General features: G+C 41.0%; 1 protein-coding gene across 4 annotated transcripts in view; it reads right to left on the reverse strand.

Annotated features, from left to right (window-relative positions):
* Positions 1 to 2,838: 2,838 nt before the first annotated feature.
* SIDT1 (SID1 transmembrane family member 1) overlaps positions 2,839 to 20,170 on the reverse strand; it is a 77,679-nt gene continuing 60,347 nt past the window's right edge. For 3 of the 4 annotated variants that reach the window (XM_016150676.2, XM_036219363.1, XM_036219364.1), the window contains 9 exons: positions 19,489 to 19,625; positions 18,711 to 18,819; positions 15,191 to 15,205; positions 14,105 to 14,181; positions 13,125 to 13,171; positions 11,444 to 11,549; positions 11,239 to 11,349; positions 10,160 to 10,273; positions 2,839 to 8,714 (listed from right to left, as the gene is read on the reverse strand). In XM_016150676.2, coding sequence (XP_016006162.2) covers positions 8,652 to 8,714; positions 10,160 to 10,273; positions 11,239 to 11,349; positions 11,444 to 11,549; positions 13,125 to 13,171; positions 14,105 to 14,181; positions 15,191 to 15,205; positions 18,711 to 18,819; positions 19,489 to 19,625 — 779 coding nt within the window. In that variant the 3' untranslated portion in view covers positions 2,839 to 8,651. The remainder of the gene's footprint in view (positions 8,715 to 10,159; positions 10,274 to 11,238; positions 11,350 to 11,443; positions 11,550 to 13,124; positions 13,172 to 14,104; positions 14,182 to 15,190; positions 15,206 to 18,710; positions 18,820 to 19,488; positions 19,626 to 20,170) is intronic. The other variant, XM_036219362.1, reaches the window with a different exon arrangement.

Here is a 20,170-nt window from a genome sequence, read left to right on the forward strand (position 1 = left end):
GATGTTTGAGGAAAATTTGCTTTAATAATATATCTCTTTATAAAACCATCCTAAAAGTGAAAAGTATTTTCATAGTAGGGAGGATATAGTAGCTAGTGGCAGCTCATTATTCCACTGCAACAACTGGAGGAAAAAGATAAATTAGAATAATATTTTAAGAGATACTAAAATCCATCAAATATAAGATAGGCCAATGGATTTTAACATTATCAAACATGAAAAATTCACTGATATGATTTCAAAGTTTAAATTGCAACTTGTCTTTGGGAAACTACCATTTGCTGGGTTTTGATATAGTATTAGAGAAGCATAGCCACAATTATCTGGAAAGGTTACTCACTTTTCCAGTTATATATTTCTGTAAGGCTAGGTTTCCTTCATAAATGTCAAGCAAAATACAAACTACAGCAGAGTGAAGGCAGAAACTGACATGAGAATCCAGCTACCTTCTATTAAGTCAGATGCTACATAGATTTACAAAAATAGAAAACACTCACTCTTCTCATAATTTTTTTGTTTTGGAAAATAAAATCTAAAATAAATTTTATATGTTATTTGTTTTATGTACTGTTTATTGCTATCTTTAAATGAATTAATAAATATGTTTATATTTTCTGCTTTTATTTCTAATATAGTAAATATTGATAAAATTTACACAAACAAAAAATCTTCAGGGTTCTCAAATCTCAATCTTTAGGAGTTCTGAGACAAAAAAATTGAGAACTAATGTTCTAGAAAAAAAAAAAACTTTAGTAATATCATCTGACCATAACCATAAAATAAAAAATTGTTAGAGTTTATTAAAATTAAGAATTTCTCTTTATCGAGTCATAGACTGCCAAAGATTATAATATCAAAAAGAAAAAGACTCATGAGCCGATTTTAAAAGTGGGCAAAAAACTTGAAAACATTCTTCACATAAATGGCCACGAAGTCTAAGAAAAGCCTCTCAACATCATTAACTGTCAGAGAAATGCAAAATAAAATGCAATCAGATACCATTACACTCTCACTCAGAAAGGCTAAAATTGAAAGAACTGACAAATGCCAGTGTTGGCAAAGATGTGGAATAATCAGAATTCTCATCAGTGATAATGGGAGAATGAATTGGTACAACCACTTTGGAAAATTGTAGGCCGTTTCCGTTAAAACAAAAGACTTATCTACTCTGTAACTGAGCAATTCCATAGTGTACTATGTATGTACCTTGGAAAAAAATGTTTGTATAAGTTCGCCAAAAGAAATGTATAAGGATATTCATAGCCACTTTCTTTACAGTAACCGAAAACAGGAAATAACCCCAACATCCATTAATAGGAGAATGGATGAATGAAATATCATATATTCACAAAATGAAGCTACTGATACATGCAGATCAATCTCACAGACATTATATCATGTGAAAGGTGCCAGACAAAAAAGAGTACATACTGCATAATTCCATTACTATGACATTCAAGAACAGGCAAAATTCATCTAGGAGGAGAGAAGTCAGAATAGTGGTTATCTCTTGGGCAGGGATTAACTTGGAAGAGGCATGAGGATGCTGGAAACACTTTGAATCTTAATGTGGGTGGTGGTTACACTGGGGTATGTGTGTGTATTTACACAGACAAACATACATAAAAATTCACCAATCTATATAAATTTAAGATTAGTGCATATATCGTACATTACTGAATATATATTACCTAAATAAAAAGGTTGAAAAAAAAACTATCTGTGGAAGTCTGAACTGATGTTTTTCTCTTGGTAAATTTCGTGAGTCAGCCAGATCTAAAAGTTGTTTTACTAAGTTATTAGTTGTGTGGCTTTGGGCAAGTGGCATAACTTCTTTGCATCTTAGTTTATTTGTTGGTACGTTATCTGTCCTGTCTCCCTCATAGTGTTGTTGTGAAGGACAACTGAGGTTTTAAATTTGAAAGTGTTTTCACACAGTTGGAAAGGGTTATTTAACTGTCAAGTGGCGATTTTTTTCCATGACCCAACTCATTTCCATCTCCCCTACACGTGAGATGCAGTTGCAGGACTCTGGTAGATTATAGTTGCTGGTCAACGTCAACAGCTCTTTGACCCATTCTTCCTGTGAGAAGTTAAGGCAATAAGTGCTAATTTGCTGCCTACATAAATTCAGAAGCCAGGTAGGTTGGTTAACACTATATCAATATGCTGCTTAATTTTTCACATGGTCAGTAAGGTACAGATTTTGGGGAAGATATGAAAATCCAGTTTTAACTGTTTTGTGCTGTGCAGGTCTGGTTTTGGTGTTTTCTTACATGGTTTAATCACATTCAGATCCATGGTTTGGAAAGAGGCTGAAGCCACATTGTAGTGGTGGAGAACTTACTGCCTCGGGGAGTTTTCCGGGAATTCATGATTCAATTGGGTTAAATCCCATTTTAAAAAAAAATGCTGCCGAGTTCCAAATATGCACATTCACATTAAATATATATATATATTTTAAAGAGCCTAAGAGACAGCTTGGTATAGAAGAAAATTGGTTAGTATGCCAGTGTTTCAAACCAAGTCACAATGCTTTTTTTTTGTCTTACTTCTGGATACATTTAGAAATACTTATCACCATTATCACTGTACCCCAAATGAAGAATTATAATTTTATACTTCGATACACTCTAGTTCCTCTGACTCAGTTTGGTGGATAAAACCACTCCCTTATAGGAGGGGCGGGCTGGGCACAGCCCGTTAAAACAGCCACCCATGGGAGTTGTAGATGCTGCTTGATCTACTGGGCCAGCACGGATTCGTTTCCAAGGCAGCTTTAGAGGACTATTTGACTCTTGACAGTTTTTTTTTTTTTTTTTTTTTTGTCTCTGAATATCTTTTAGGAAATAAAAAACCTACTGCATTCCTGTGCTTTCTCTCCATTGTTAATTTTTTTTCTGAACCAACAGGCTCCCGGTGGAAACTTGAAACCTTATGCAACATATATTTTAACTTAAAATGAATCCTTGGGTCTATAGCCCTTTGCCAAATGCAATCATTAAATTTATAAAAAGGATGGTGGTTCTTAACTTTACAAGCTTAGAAATTGAAGCAACAGTCCTCATATGAATCCAGCTGTTCCACTTTAGAGACCCAAAATGATCCAAAACCGTAGTTTTATTGGTTGGCTTTCCTAAAGCATGGTAGGTTTCATTGTCATTTGGGTTTTTATAACAGATGCCTGTTTTCTGAATTTTGGAGAAAAACCTTCTCTTTTTGTTAATACGTTCAATAGTTATATAATTCTAGGCTGTGTTTTACATATATATAGATTCATGCACAAATAAAAGTTGAATCATCATTGCACCACAATGGGTCTTCCCCTTCTCTAGTCTTATTACCTAAACTCCTTACGTCTGACTGCTAATCCATATTTCGGCACCGTCCGCTTCATCTAATGAATGGTGACTTCGCCAAGTTTCAGCTTCTCCATCCGGGGAATAGGGGTAATAGTAATAGTACTGATTTTATTGGGGGTTGGGAGGCTTGTTTTCAAGATTAAATATAGTAATATATATAAAACTTTTGGCAGAAGGCCTGATGACAAATATTGACTGTTTTAATGATCGGTTCTGCCGACTTTAATCTTCTAGGAGTTGGAGATGGGAACTGAGGGCAACAGTTTCCAATATAATTGTAAGACCCTACTGAAAGGGCAGGCTGAGACACTCAGTGCCAAACTTATCCTCCAGTCGGGCTTGGTTGTTGAAATTGTTAAGAATTAGGGAGATAAAGCTATTTTTGTTTCTTTAAAGCTATTCTCTTCTTGGAGCTCTTTGTCTACTTATAATTAACAAATTACCATTATATGTTTTATGTACATCTTCCCTTTTGGATGTAGACCCCATGATGGAAAAAACTGTCTATCTTTCACCCATTGTTGTGCCCAGCTCTTTACAGGGCCTGCCCAAATATTTCTTGATTGACTATTGACTGAAGCAATGTTTCTGATTCTATGTAAGTAAACAGAGAAGCAGAGGAAGGAGAGGATAAAAGGGAAATAGACCCCCTAAAAAGGAGATTACTTTACAAGATGTCTTACATGAAATAAAAAACAGTAGATCTCAAGTCTGAATTTGTCCTCTTCCTTGAAGAGGTCTATTTAGAACTGAATATTAAGACTTGTTTTCACAAAAAGACTCAGAAAGACTCAGATAAGCAATGTAATAAAATCATCAAACGCAAGTCAATTTTCTTTCTCTGATGGCAATGTTATAGCATCCTAAAATGGAGAGCTTTCAAATCATTTTGAATAGTCTTCCCTGTAAAGGACTTGGAGTCCTAATTCATGAAGTGTCAAGAGTTAGAAGAAATTATGGGCCAAGGAGCTAGCCATCATGGGATTTATGTCAGTTTTTTCTTGTCCTCACTTAAAAATCTTTCACTGTTTAAACTTTTTTCTTTATACATCATAACTATAGTGCTGGGCCACCCAGACTTTATTTAGCAATTGACTGAAATTTGATATGACTTCATAGCTATTCTATTTTAAAATATGGCGATTTGCTATTATTCCTCTCCAGTGAACTAGATGTCTTAGGTGGCAGAAAATTCAAAGCAATAAAGAGAGTATAGGGCAGAGCCAAGGAATTTTTTAAAATTTAGAGTTCCAGGAGAATTGTGAAATCCCCTAACCTAGAGATATTTAAGAAGAGGCCTGAGCTTCATTTCCCTAAGATTTGGGGGAGCAAAAGGTAATTCTATGTGAATGATAGGAACCACTTAGCCTTCTTTGTATTTTAATAAGAATAGCAAGATCGCACTGAACTCCAACGCCCCTTGGAGTTCATAGCCAATGAAGGCTGATCTGTGACTCATGTCAAGCTTATTTGAAATCATGTGTGTTAAGGCCTAAGATTTAGCAGGCACTTATCTTTGCTGACAGCGGCACCTTAATATTGTGGAGCTTTAAGACTTAGCCACACAGGTATATCTTGTCTCCACCAAACAGCATTAAAAACAAAACAAAAGAACTGCTTTTAAGAGGGCGGAATTGTGGTAGGCAAGGGTTTTACACTGTCTCAGGTGGAAGCAAATGGTATCTTACTCATCTTTCCTTTAGTTTCACCAGGAGACGTTAGAGTCATTTTAAAACCTGAGTGACCCTCCCATGTTTCCTGTTTCTGTGACCGTTTTGTCACCCACAAGCTGAAGCCCTTTTTCATCCAGGCTGAACATCCAGGTTTTCCCTACAGAACATTTGGTGATAAGGGTGGGATGGGTTGGGGGAATACTTGCAAGTCACATTGCCTGAACCACAGTAGTTACAGCTACTGGAGAGAGGAGAACATCTAGGTTTTCTTTGAGACTCCCCGGACAGGGAAGGCAGTAATGAAGTGGGACATTATACTAGCCAGATTTTCCACTTGGCCTTAGCTGTGGTAGCAATTTTTCGTCTGAGTTTGAATGAGTATTAAGGGCCAGGGGCAATGAAATGCAGCCGTAAGGGGCAAGGAGGGGTCCGGAGCTGAAAGGTTTGATAGATCTGGGAAGTATCTCTGAAGGTGAGACGGACTTCCAGTCCCTTCAGGACCTCCTGGAACTGAGCACAGGAAACAGAATAGCTGGTTTTAGTGGAGAGACACTGGAGGAGGGCGATGCCAGCCCAGTGGAGAGATCTGCTCTTGCCCTGCATCCCTGTGGGATTCAAGAGATGCTGGGTGCCAATCGTCTCTGTGCCAGCACTGCTCCTGGTGCTCTGCGCCTCTCCACTTTTTGCCACCCTCATGTAGTGTCTTGTACAGGAAGTAGGTGAGGATCAGAGAGTTCCAGCGACTTGCTGCATGTCACACAGTGACCATATTTGGACTAAAGTCTGACTCAAGAATCCTTCTCCGATTCTACTGTTTTTTCTATGATGAATGTTTGTCTTTGTTTCTCCCTTTCCCCCAACTTTTACATAGAAAGTCTATCTCCAAGAATGAGAAACATTTGGTCACCTGACACATGCATTTTGCGGCCCCACAGAACATTCTGGTGACTGTTTGGAGCTACAAAGGAAGCAGCTGCCACTTTCTCTGCCCTAGGAACTTGCTCAGTGATCTCCTTCATGGAAAGTCCCCTCCCCCAGAGACTCTGGTTTTCCACTGGCTTCTCCTGCTGCTAAAATAAAACTGGCCTAATCCCTCAGCCTTCCAGCATGGACAGGTGGGAGTGCCTCTCCAGCATTAGTCAGAGGTGTAAAGAGGTCATTTTTTATGTGCACTCTTTTGCCCCTTTGGCTGCCATGTAGCTGTCCTGCTCTAGCCGAACTGCTCTTATTACTTCTGTGCCTGCTCTTCCAAGAGCCCTGCACTGTGGCTGTTTCTCTCCAGTTACCCTCCTACTGAACTCGACTTCCAGAATTACCTTCCCTTCTTTTTTAAAGAGTGAACTCCATGGACACAGGCGAAAGTCACACAGGCATTGTACTACTAAGGACGAGGCGCCGTTCACTTATGAAGAACTGGTTGCCTCCCTCTGTCCCACATTCTTATTAACTACACAGATGCAGTCAAATCATTCTCTTGAGTCCTTGAACCACAAGATTGGCACTGTAGAAAGAATGAGCAACAAGTAATTTTAAAATTGATATTTATAAGGGCAGGCTTGGTCTGGGTTTTTAGTCCTGCTGCAGAGAACAAAACTGACCACAATGTATGTGCACAAGACAGACATCAGAAAAAGATCAAGAATACAGCAACTCAGTCCATTTATTCTACAGGCCCCTCCCAATTTCCATGGACATATTTCCCAAAACAAGCTACTGAACAGGTAATATGTCACACGATTTATGCACTTTCGGCCACAGGGCTGCTTGAATGAGCTTTGTTCACATTCCTTAGTGGATTTTTCTTTTCTTTTTTTTTTTATTTGAAACCACTAGTGCATTAAAATAAAAGAACTAGGTCAAATCAGCCATAGTTAAACGGATTTTAAATTTGTTTTAGATGTTAGACTAACACAACCATTTACTAGGTGGTCTTCATAAGGCCTATGAAAGCAAGCAATTTTTAAGGAATAAAAACTAACAGAAGACCACTTACAAATTTGGGGGCATTTTAGAAAAAAAAAATCACAAAATATTTCATTAAAAGCATATTTGTGTTTTTAAAATCAGGGAAAGTTTGCTATTCAAACTTCTAAAATGTGTTTTTAAACATTATGCACATATTTTAGACAAGGATAATAGTTTTAAACAGAAAGGATGGCTGATCCCTTTCCCTAAAGAATGATCAGGAGAGCAGAAGTGAGACATGACTTCGGTGTCACAGGCGAACATGTCTACGTGTATACCTGCGTATGGATATTTTCTGATTACATCATATTCTAGGTAACAAGGGCGCCTGGCCAAAATAGGACTCTCAGGGGCAGAGCTGCCAGACTGTGTGAGAAGGAAGGTGGGATGCTGAACTTTCAACACCCACTGGTGTTCCTGGAGAGAAAATGAGGGGTTAAGGGGCAACCAAGACGACTTTAAATTGCCTGTGCTCTTTGCAACTAGAGTTAGAGTAAAATACGATTGCCATGGGAGTTACTTCTAGAGAACTTCAGGGAGAAATTCTGGAGGCCCTGAAGTGCAGCAAGTGATGGATAAGGGGCCGGGTTAGTGGTGGAGGACCCTTCATGCAGTGCCCCTGTTTAAACACATATTTCTTCTCCAAAGGTGATGTGGACACAGAATTGAGCTGTTTGAATTGGAGGCACGAGGAAGCATTTTTGTCCAAGTCCTGATAGTGAGGCCTGTTCGCTTGATTCTGATGTCACCAGTGTCTTAGTGCTGTCAGCCATTCCTCTTGCTGCTACTGCTGCTGGAAAAGTTTTCCCGTTTTCCCTTCCACCTTGGACCCGGTCTGTGGATGAACAGGGCCTTCTCAGGAATGTAAAGCCTGCGTTACAGGGTCAGCACAGCGGTGAGATGAAGATACTAAGAAGTAGGTAGGCACCCAAGCCTCGGTTCCAGAGACAGTTACCTGTTAGTAGGATGTGTGTGCGACAAGACCCAATCTGGATTCTTTCTAAGGGGGTCAGGAACCTGGGGGGGGGGGTGCGGGGGGGGAACATACAGCATTCCTTCTGAGATGACTGGCTGGTGCTGCTAAAATATCTATCCCAGTGGGGTCCACTTCTCTACCAGACTCTGAGGAACCACGTCATCCCTAGATCCTGGAGAAATGAGCTGGTGCTTTGGGATGTATAGAGCAGCAGATGTTGCAGAGGTGCAAAGGGGGACCACCTAGAATTTCTGGGCGGGAAATCTGAACCGTTGGCCTTTCGGGGCACGGAGGCAGCTGGAGGGAAGAGTGAAGCATCGTTCTGCCATTGCTGGCAATCCCAGGTGAAGGTGGGAGGGGTCCCAAGATAATGAGTTGACTTTGATGCAGCATTTGTCCATGTCTAGCTCAGAGTTGCAACATAAGCGGGTGGGTGTTTCTCAACTCTTCGGGGCTTGCCTCTGTCCACGGCCGTGGCTTCCTTTCTGCCTCCCTTCTTGCAGGTTTAAATCTCCCTCTTCTCCTCTCCTCCCTGTGTGAATGTATGCAGAGCTGACTCCACGGAGGGTGAGTGGAGCATTTGGCAGTGGTTACATTGCGGCAGTCCCTGTATTTTTCAGGAAACAGCACCAAGATCAATCGATCTTTCCCTTTTTCCTCTTTAATGCTGAAGGCTCAGAAGACAGGGATCTGGTCCCTCCGAACCACATCCAGGTCGTCATCTAGGGTTAACAAAACCTGAAAGGAGTGGGGCAGGGAGAAGCAAGGAAAGCACAGTCACAGGCACAGTAAGTCCCTGCTTTCTCTCAAAGACTCACGCAGACCAAAACCACAAATGCCCTTCTTCATTTTCATGTCTTCCACAGCTTCTTGCAATGCTGTGCTCTTAATGGGCACTTACAATAATTACGTAGTTCATTTATTAATTAATTCAAATATTTATCAGGGGCATGTTATGTGCAATTCTAGGTGCTGGAGATCTATCTTCAAACAAAAGAGATGAAAGTTCCTACCCTCCTGGAGCTTACATTAGAGAGAGGGCTTCAGACGTGAAGCTAGTACATAAGTAAAATATAGTATGTTAGATAGAAATATGTGCCGAGTATAGTATATTAGATGGTTATATGTACTAAGGATAAAAATTAAACTACGGAGGGGACATAGGAAGAATGGAGTAGGAAGAGGTAAAAAAATTTTGATAAGGTGGCCAGGAAGTCATTACTTAGGAGGGGACCATCAGTCCAAAACCTAAAGGAAATGAAGTCTTATTGCATAGCATTGCTGTATAAGAAATGTATCTTCTTCCTCCATTTTTAGGTTCCTCTACCGCCACTCTGTCCACATGGAACCATTCCATCCACTTTTGCTTTCTCTCTCTAATGAAGGTTACCATAAAAAATAAAAGAAATGTTTATACAGATTGGCTAAACTTTCCAAACTGGCCACCAGGGGGTAGCCCTGCTCCACTCTTGTGGTAATAAAGCCGCCCAGACTGCTTCATGGGGGCGGTGTTGGGAGTCCTGGATGCCTAGTCAGGGCCTTATTTGTCAACTAACATTGCAGGTGCCATGGACTTTTAAGTTGGAAGAGTCAAAATTAAGATGAAAGGATGTGAGGAGTTAAGGCTTTTGTAATATGCCTGGCTTCTGGGAAGGCATTTGGGTAAAAAAATGAGAGACTACAGAGGAGTTTGGGAACTGACTGGTGAGAAGGCAACAGAGTCCTGGATGCTATCCTGAGCCACTCCAGGAATTTACAAATTATTTTTAAGATATTCAGTGAGACCGGAAGAGGAGGAGGAATGTGAGTATATAGCACAAGAAGGAATAACCTAATGTTATCGAAATTTTAGTGGACACCAACACTGATTCCTGCGGGGATTCCGGGCATGTGAGTTCTAATAATCAATTCAGTCCAAATGTTGCGCAGCTTAAGGAAAATCATGCGGTCACTCTGTGTCTTAAGATACTGAAGAGTAAAGAGAAATGAAAATAATGTCTAACCCAAGGATACAGTATAAAAAGAAAAAAAAACAATCTGTACATTGAACTACAATGGCCACTTGGAAAGGGAAATTAGAGAGGAATACAGAAGAGGGTGTAAGGAAGAGAGGAAGAGAAAAAAAGAGAGAGTACAGAATGTAAAGAGAGAAGAAATTAACTATAAAGGTATTACAAACTCACCAAGAATGAGAAAAAAAGGGCAGTGGCAGACAGGAAGTGCCAGATGTCGTGGTCATCAAAGAAATCCAGCAGGATACATTCACGGTTCTTCTCCCGGGATTCGGCTGGAGTCCCCTGGAGGAAGGCGAGGCAGGACGTGGGCGAGCATTCCCACAGTTCAACTGCTTAAAAGGCTGGGCATCCAGAAAACTACACAAATGCTACTAGATGCCTGGCTCAAAAAGTTAGCTTCCAAGGAAACACATGTTCACACAAAAACTTGTACACAAATGTTCACAGCAGCATCATTCATAAGAGCCCCAAGGTGGAAACAACCTAAATGTATATCAATAGATGAATGGATAGATAAAGTGTAGTGTATCCACATAATTGAATATTACCCAGCAACCAAAAGACATGAAGTACTGACACATCCTACAACATGAACAGATCTAGAAAACATTATGCTCCAAGTGAAGGAAGCCAGACCCAAAGGCGACATACTATATGATTTCATTTGAATGAAATATCCCGTATAGGCAGATCTATAGCGGCAAAAGATAGATCAGTGGCTGCCCAGGTCCAAGGGCTTAGGGAGAAATGGGGAGTCTCTTTTTGGGGCGATAAAAAGTTGTACAATTGATTGTGGTGATTGTAGAGATGGAGAGCGGACACTTCCTTGTTCTGTACCTCAGCTATGTCACGAATTGCCTAGGCCTCAGCTTTCCCATCTATGAAATGGATTTATAAACACCTGCACCTGGATATCTGTTTATGGATTGTGATTATGATGAGAAAGGTGGAGAAGATAATCGAGGTTTGCGCGCAAGTTAAACATCCTCTGGGAGCAGGCTCGTAACAGAATACATAATGAAGACCAAATTCGCAAAGTCTGTGGGGCTTACACATTCACGAGAGCTACCTTGATAATGATGACAACGGGCCGTTCATTGTGTGAATATTAAAACTTTTAGAGAAACCTTTCGTTTTAGAGAATGTAAAAAAGATAAACAGCAACAAGCACATGAAAAGAGAGAGGTGGCATAGTTGAAAGGCAAGATGGAGAGAGAACATCTTGGAAAAGAAAACTGCCCTCTTACCTCCCAGCTGCTGAGATTCTGGAAGAAAAAATACAGGGCAGCGGCCCACACCACAGCCGTGGCAATGATGCAGAAGAACGGGATGGGGAGGACCTTCTCGGAGCTGCGGAGCTGTGGGTGAGAAGCAGAGGCCGCCCAGCTGCCTGCACTGCCTGTGGAGGGCCTGAGGCGGTGGGGCTCCCAGGCTCCCCGCGGCCGCGCTTACCTTCATGATGATGTAAAAGGCCAAGTAGAGCAGCAGGTTGCAGATGAAGATGCCCAGCATGTAGGAAGCAAAGTCCCTGGGTCGGTAGATGAGTCCAAAGAGGGCACTGAGCACATGGGGAGGAATTATTTTGCAGCCGTGAAGGGGGATTTGGTGGCTTTTTCACTTTCCCACTCCCATTTTGTCAAGGAGGGGAATTTTTTAAAACTATGTTAATATGTTGTAAGTGACTTTAAATTTATTACACTTCCTTCAAAATATTCATTTTTAATGATCGTAAGGTTCCCATAAGTGGATGTACTGTATTATAAAGAATCATCTTTCCTCCCTGGTCGAAAGTTTTCCCTCCCTCCTTTAGTTTTTCACTATTATAAAAAACACTGCAATGAATAAATGAATATCTTCAGACACAGTGTGCTTTTTTTTTCATTTAAGATGAATTCATTGGACTAGATTATTAGATGTAGAATTATCTCAATAGTTGGCTTGACACACATTATCAAGTTTTGGCTATCTATCTATGATTTTTAGATTAATATCGACATTTATTAACCTACCTATGGAGTCACCAGGACTGTGTGGTCTGCTCTCAAAGGGTGGTACTGAAGAGGGCTGGAGGTGACCACCACCAAGAATTTCTCATCTCCACTTGTCCCCACGTAAAGAAGAGGTTTTTCACAGATATGACTCTTACCCAAGGCAATCCCTGGGGTGACATTATGGGGAGTTCCTTCTAGAAGCATATGGTGCCCAAGTAACATTCAAATTTTCATGACTAGATTCTGGCTTCCTTTGAAGATATGCCTCTTTCTTTGTTCCTTTTATGTTTAAAGGGCAGCAGGAGTAGAGAGCTATCTTTCTATCAGAGGTCACTAGCCCAGAGGAGCACATCAGCTAAGAACCACTAATAAAAGCAGCTAAACTTACTTATTTTTGAGGGATTAATAAAAAACTCACTTGTGCACATTTTTGAGTTGAGACTAGGTTGTGTAAAATAATTATAGCTATCAAAAATATACATCTGTCGTACTGTTCTATTTTGAGGCCATTTGAAGAAAAATGACGAAGGCAATAAAGAGGCGGGGGAAGGAAGAAGAATAACATAGGTGGAGTTGGAAGAATGAGATCTAGAGGGAAAGAAATAAATAGAAAAGGGACTTACACACACACGCGCGTACACAAAGAGAGAGAGAAACGCCTACTGGGTAACCTTTACGGAAAGTTTTACAAAAAAATTAAGACTATGTTGCAATTCTGCAACTACTAGAATAACATCTGTCCATCTGTCTGTCTGACCATCCATCCATCCATCCATCCATCCATCCATCCATCCATCCATCCATCCATCCATCTATCCATCCATCCATCCATGTATCTAATCTATCCAAACAGTTATAAAAAATCTGATGTTTGTATTGTCGAGCAAAGGAACTAAATGCATTAATGCACTGAACTCACTTCTTTAAGAGAGACCACTATTGATATTCAAGAATTTCCTAGTACAGTCTTTGCAGGAGAGAAAAACAAACAAACAAATCTTTTTCTCAAATCTTTAGGGCGAGCAAAATCCTATGCTCTCCTTAATTTCAAATATTTTTACAAAAATGACAGGAAAGGAAAGCTAAACCACAGTGTATGAACATTAATAAAGAGAAAAACGTGTTTTCCTAAGATTACTTACAAGGACCAGTTAACCAGATTCCCCACAATGAGCAATACCATTCTGTCCTGGAGAGGAGGAAAGAAAACATCAAAAACCCTCCAGCCTCTGTTCCTTCACTTTTTAGTGCCTGTAGCTCCTATTTAAGCTCTTGGGGGCTAAAAGGTTTCCACATTCCTTTATGTAAAAATCCTCCTGATTATAAACTATTAGCAGATATTTACTGAACTCTTGTGTATCAGGCCCAAATAGCATCAATAGTTCTGACCACAACTCTGTGTAAAGATTGAGGCAATGGTTCAGAGGAGGCGCATAGTTTTCCCAAGGTCACAGCCCAGTGAGCCAAGACATAACTATGAGCAGGGCCCTGATTCCTCTGCTCAGTGTACAAATGTATAATATACTGAAAACTATAATGGAAAAAAATTTAAAACTTGTATTTCATCCATTAAGCAATAACCACAGGCTTGGAAAAAAATATTCTTACTCATTGTAAAAAGCAAACGATGTATAAAAATCAAACCAATGTATAATGTAGAAAGCCTAAGTGGCTAATGAAAGTGATTGGAGTGACCATGTGTCCCAGTTTGCTCGGGACGGTCCTGGTTTATGCCTGCTGTCCTGGTGCCATTATTAGTAGCACCCCCTTTCACTTTCACAAGTGAAATAATCATACCTCTTTGGATGGTCATTTACAGGGACACCTGTCTTGATCCTTCCCCACAGCAACAATCACTATTTAGTAGTTTTATACATATATATTTTTCTTTTTTATATACTAGCAATATTTCATGTACGAAAGTGGCACCATCCCAGCTTATTATTTTTTTATGAACTAGAAGGATAAACAACATGCTTCTTCCCCCTGACTGGACCTTAGCTCCCCTGGGCCATCTGGCCCTTTGGGTTTTAGGCAGCTGGATGACTTCCCTGAGTCTGCCCCTCCTGCTAGTCCCCTGCTCTCTGGGAGGAGGCCAGGGAACACAAGAGTATGCACGTACCATGTACAGAGGCCGGCTGCACTGCTGGATACAGTCTGTGTAGACGACCATAGCGGCCCGCCGGAAAATCCCCAAATCTGCCGATGACACAACCACATGGTAAGAAGGCTTATCAGAGATGATCCAAAATACTCCCAGGTAGCTGAAACTTTTGGGGCCAGGACGATGTCTTCACCTCATAAAAACGGTGCTTTGCTCCGAATGAGTGTGCAATAAATGTTAGCTTTAAACAATGGCACCCACACCATCTGTGCTTTCAGTGGAGGGTGTGCCATGTCCACGGGTCATACTGCAGAAAGGCAAGCAAGATGGACACGAGTAACCAGCACTCACAAATAATGTGAGTGGCTGGCCAACCCTTCTATGGTCTCCTTCAGCTAAGTTTGCCTTTGTTTACAATTCACTCTAGCGGTGTTTCCTTTATAGCAGAGGTGTTATTGGGCCCCTCGAACTCACCTTAAAACATCTGCTTGCTCTAGAGAATTGGAAATCTTTGCCTGTAAAAGTTTTAATCTGTATTTCTCAATGTGGTTATAAGTTGGTAAGAACTGAACCAAGGGGTACTGGGGCCTACTGAGCATGCTCAGAAAGCCTAAACCTATACCGAGTTAAAGAAATTTAGTTAAGATAGGTAGAAGACAGGAAAGGTGTTTTTAAATGCCGTTCTTCAAAAAGACAGTATGAAACACAGCAGGTGTGGGTGTTATAATTATTATATGATTCAGGGTCATGGGTGGAGCTGTCTTTCTGGGAGCTGTTCACACCATAGACATCACAAGCAAGCATTCAGAGAGGGTAAAGTTCAACTCTGTCATGAATGCTACTTTTCCCCTAGGCTACCCTTGGGGTCAATTTAACCAGTTTCCACTAGACTAGATGCACTGAGGGAAGGAGGAGAGGGAGGTCCACGTGCAATAGCCCAGAAGGGGTGCGGCAGCTGGGTTGGAGGGATCCTGGCCTCTTAGCCTCTGTCTGGCTCCCCCCTCCCACCAAGCTGCCCAACCTGGAAGGGAGTGTTTAGGGGGCAGATCTGGCAGGACAACCAGAAAACAATCTAGAACTCTGTGAAAGGCGGCTGAACATTACCTGTGTCAGACACATCTGAATCAGTGGGAAGCAGAGAAGAAACGAGGAAAAAAAAAAGAACTGTAAGAAGGTAGCCAAACAGACAAACTACTGGTCATTTCGTTTTTCTCTCTAAATGGATGACTTTAATTTTCCTTTTTTTTAATATATATTTAGCATTTTAAATTTAAATTTTATTTTCCGATTATAAAAGTAATGTTTGCTCATCATACAGAACACGAAATTTTCCTGCGTGTCTCGGACATTCAGAAGTCTGCTGTTCCTCAAGGAAGGATCAGGCTTTTTTCTCTCTCTGTCTCCTTTTGTGCACCACTTATAATTTATAGTCGATTCTCTCTCATCCCTGTGGCCCTTTTCCAGGGCTCTGGTAGTACAGTAGTTCTGGGCAAAGTAGTTCTACAGTTTTCTGTCCTACTGTTGCCTTTCCTGTGTCCATGTTTGTCTTCATGTGTGGCCTCAGGGCCATGGAGAAAGGAAACGTGGTTTGAGAAAGCAAAGGCAGCTTATATGAAATGAGTTGAGAGGTTGGTGTTACTTGAACCGCTGTCCACTAACTCAACTTCCTGCCTTTGGACTAAATTTAGATGTGATCATTGTCGCAATGAAATAGAGAGTTTTCCATTTGACTCTGGTAAATCTATAACCACATGGGGAAGACTCCTGGGTCCAGAAATTGAAAATATTCAGGTAAGCTAGACACTGGCCATCTTCTATTTGCCCTTTCAGACCTACTTGCTACGTTTCTCTTCCTGCACCATGCCCAGGGAGGCTCACTGCATGGACGTCAGTGGACTTCCCTACTCTCCACGGATTGGGACACTGGGAAACTCCAGCAGGATACTGGGGGGACAGAGGAAGGCGAGTGAACTCAGAGTATGTACCTGCCTGGTGCCCTCCCTGTGAGGTGGCCTCAGGCTGGCCGTGTCTGTCAGCCAACGGTCACTGTTCCTTTCAGAGTGGCTTCCTCCCTGTGATGCTCTCTAACCACTTTTTCCCTGTCCTTTTGGGGTATGGATGGTAAAAGCTTCTCTGCTTCTAACCCTCGGTTACCATGCTACCCCTTTCATTTTTCTTTACCCCACCCTTGTCTTATGAATAATCGCTTTGTGAATAAATCTTCCTCAGTCTTTGTGTGACAGCTTTTTCCTGTTGGGACCCGGACAGATATATTACGCAGTCATAACATGATACATTAGATTTCTCCTTTTTAAAGGAAAACTAATTCAGTATTGCAAAATTGTATGGGGTAAAGGTGGTATAAATATCGTAAAAGCTCTGCTATGTATTAATGGTCACCATTATATATACAGTACTTCCCCCTTATTCATGGTTTTGCTTTACGCAGTTTCAGTTACCCATGGTAAACCAGGGCTTGAAAAAATTAAATGGAAAATTTCAGAAATAAACAGTTCATGTTTTAAATTGGGCGCCGTTCCGAGTAGCATGATATAATCTCGCGAGTCCCGTGAGTTGGCCTGGGACGTGACTCATCCCTTTGTCCAGTGTCTTCATGCTGCATATGTGCCCCACCCAGTAGTCACTTAGTAGCCATCTTGGTTATCGGTTGGACTGTCCAGGTAGCTCAGTGTTTGTGTTCAAGTAAACCTTATTTTACTTAATAATGGCCCCAAAGCGCAAGAATAGTGATGCTGGCAATTTGGATATGCCACAGAAGAGCTGTAAAGAGCTTTCTTGAAGAGAAAAGGTGAGTGTAGGACAATAAGATATTTTGAGAGAGATTGACTACATTCACATAACTGCTATTACAGTAATTATTATGACTATTCTATTTTATTATTAGTTAATGTTGTTAATCTCTCATTCTGCCTAATTTATAAATTAAACTTTATGATAGGTATATACGTATAGGATAAAACAGTATATATAGGGTTCAGTACTCTCTGCAGTTTCAGGAAGCCACAGGGGGTCTTGGAACAAATCCCCCATGAATAAGGGGGGACTACTGTTCTGGTTCTCTGGGAGAGCCCAAAGCCACAGTGATTCAAATTTTTTTTTTTTTTTTTGAAGTTGACTTTGTATGACTTAACTCATCTTTGAGTCTGGAGGATGGAAAATAACCAAAGCATCAAACCAAAGGAACACACAACCAGCTAATGATGCATCCCCTGGGGGATTTGGAGGTACACTGGCTTTTAGTGCCAAGGATAAATCTACTGACCACGCCAAAAAGGAAACCTAAACTGCCAAAAGAAGAAAATGTTTTATTTGGTCTTACAGTCTTAAACAAGCCACCTGTTTACGTAAAATTACCCTGAGCAAGAAGGATCTCATATTTTAGAGACCCTTGTGCCCCATTGAGTGAGGAGTCCTCAGGGCAAGGGGACTGCTTCTCTTTCTAGAGCACATAGTGAATTCCCGACCCTAGAATTCCCAGCCCAGGTGGCCTCAAGTTTGCTCTCAGAGCCTGCCTAGTTCCCTTCCCTGATCATCTTCATGAGGCAGATGGCACCACTAGAGTATGCATCATTTGGATGTTGAGCAAGGGTATCCATATGCATATTTGTGAGGCTCCTTCAGATACAGGACAAAGACGGGGGTGGGAAGAAAAAAGGGTGGTGCTGGGGACCAGCTCTTCTGTATAGCTATGTTCTGAGGAACTGAGAATTCTAAATTTGAATCTGGACCTTTTAGGTTGTGATGAAGGCATATTACATTTATTAGTTTGTTGGTCATCCTTTCTGTCTTCCTTTCCTTTCCTTTCTTCCATGTGTTTAACAGTTTTTTAGTCTGTGTCATAACTTTAAAATTTTTACACATGTGGTATGTGAGCTTTTATTTGAAATCTTGCCTTGGGCTCTACGAATATTAGGAGTGGGCCTTTGTTTATATCTAATGATTTCCTTGACATATACAAAAGAATATTTAAGTCTAACATTATGAACTTTAAAATGACTGGTGAAATTTAAATGCTCTAGAAATGACGTGAACCTGCTCCCATGTATGATGACTGACCAACAGCGGATCAGAAGCTGATTTCTGTAGAACACTCAATGTTGTAATGTTTACATTGTCATAGGGAGTTCAGAAGGTGAGAATGGCAAGTTGGTTTCCAATAGTTCCAGTCCTAGAAACTGAAAATAATATCTAATTCATTCTTGATAACCATTTAGCATGGTTAGAGAAATGCTCCTTTTATATACTACAAACCAAAAAACATCCCCTACATAGAACTAGTGGTGTGATGATCATACTGTTCTGTAAATACACTTTCAAAGTTTGGTGGGTTGTAAAGCATTTGGGACTTGGAGTTGGAGGTATGTGTCAGCTCTCAGGTATGGCAAGCTTAGTTTTTCAGGTGACTAGAACTAGTGATTACAGTTTATTGCAATCCTATAAAGGAGAGGAAGCTCTTGAAGAGAATGCATGCTATAAACACAACACAGAATTCAGAGTATATGTTCACAGTGACCAGTAACACTTCTGTTTAGGATCAGTGAAGACAATGCTTTCTTAGGGTAAGTTAATTAGTGTGTTTAGTATAGAGTAACAGGTGACTCACCTATCTTGAAGCGACCCATGTAGTAGATCTGGGTGCTGAGGGCCAGAGATGCCAGAATATGGATCACAGAAAAGATGGCCCAGAACCACACATCATTTTTTCCAAACACCTAGGAGTAAAGGTGGAAGTTATCTTCATCCGGGGGTTTTCCCAGAGAACTCACTAAAATCATCTGTCTCTCATTCCTGCATAAGGAATCAAAAACGGAGCAGTGCATGCATTTTGTTTTTTCCCTCCTTCTCTGAGCTCACAGGGATCTTACTGCATCCAGGGCAGGAAAAAGAATAGCCACCTGGCCAAATGAGAATGGAAAAGGGAAGAAACAAGTGAGGCAGCTGAACAACAAGAAGAAAGGGGCAAAGGGTCTAAACTTGGGGGCTAATGCTCTTCAAATAACTGAAGAGAACTAACACTTGTTATCCACGCACATTTAGAAAGTGGTTTCTGTTCGTTTAAGTCAGTCTCTCCAATCTTGTACATCTCTTTTGCAACCTCTCATGAGTCAAGCCCCTGCTTTACATTAAAACTCTCCAGGGGGTAGTTTCTACAGGTGTCAATTACATTATTAAAAATAACTAGCCAAATAACTAAATAAAGTGCCACAAACGGATCAATGATGAGAGTGTATCATGAACCAAAGATTATAATTAATTCAGTTCTGTTCACCTGTTCACACAAACAAAAAATGAAAAAAACCAAAAAAAAAAAACAAACCACAAAACCCTCCTTAGGGGAAACTTTTTGAAAGCCAGGCTGAAGGCCGCGGGGAGGAACACACCACTCCGAGGACGGTGAGTGTGATGACCAAGGCGAAGGAGGCATAGGCAGCGTAGGCGCTGGCGTTGATGTCCGGGTGGCGGGTCTGATACAGCTTCAGCATGCAGAGGCCAGCAATCATGTACATGAAGGAGGTGTCTGAGGGCACGAAGGAGGAGCCAAGACAATCAGGATCCAGTAGCGACAGAGAGGTTTCTCTTCAGCCTCAGAAAACCCCCTCCTATCAGGCCTTGGCATCCTTGCTGCCCTTGGACTGCATGGAGACCTTCAACATGCCTGCCTCCCCAGGCATGTGCTTAGGCAAATCCCACATACTCCACTTCTGAACCCCTCCAAGGCTGTTCCTAGTTCACGGGAGGAAAGTATCTGATGATATGATATATAATTAATTGACTATCCCCACTTGCAGAAGTATTTGCGTTTGAATGCTGGTGTTCAACAACAATGACTAAAGAAGCCCAGTGGTGACAGTTAGGGCAGTGTGACAATAAAATGAATCCTAGGTGAGTGTAGGAGATCCTTCTCAGCATCCTGAAATATAACCACATTGATTACTGCTCCTATATAGCTCTATAGCCTAAGGGTGGAAAACAGCTAGAAATTGAACATGGCTTAGCTGCATGCGAGTTATAGAAATGCAATTAAAATGATGCAATGCCCCATGTTACTAAAAATTGAAGAAT

The sequence above is a fragment of the Rousettus aegyptiacus genome, unplaced genomic scaffold (assembly GCF_014176215.1).
Source record: "Rousettus aegyptiacus isolate mRouAeg1 unplaced genomic scaffold, mRouAeg1.p scaffold_m13_p_4, whole genome shotgun sequence".
Taxonomy (NCBI): Eukaryota; Metazoa; Chordata; class Mammalia; order Chiroptera; family Pteropodidae; genus Rousettus; species Rousettus aegyptiacus.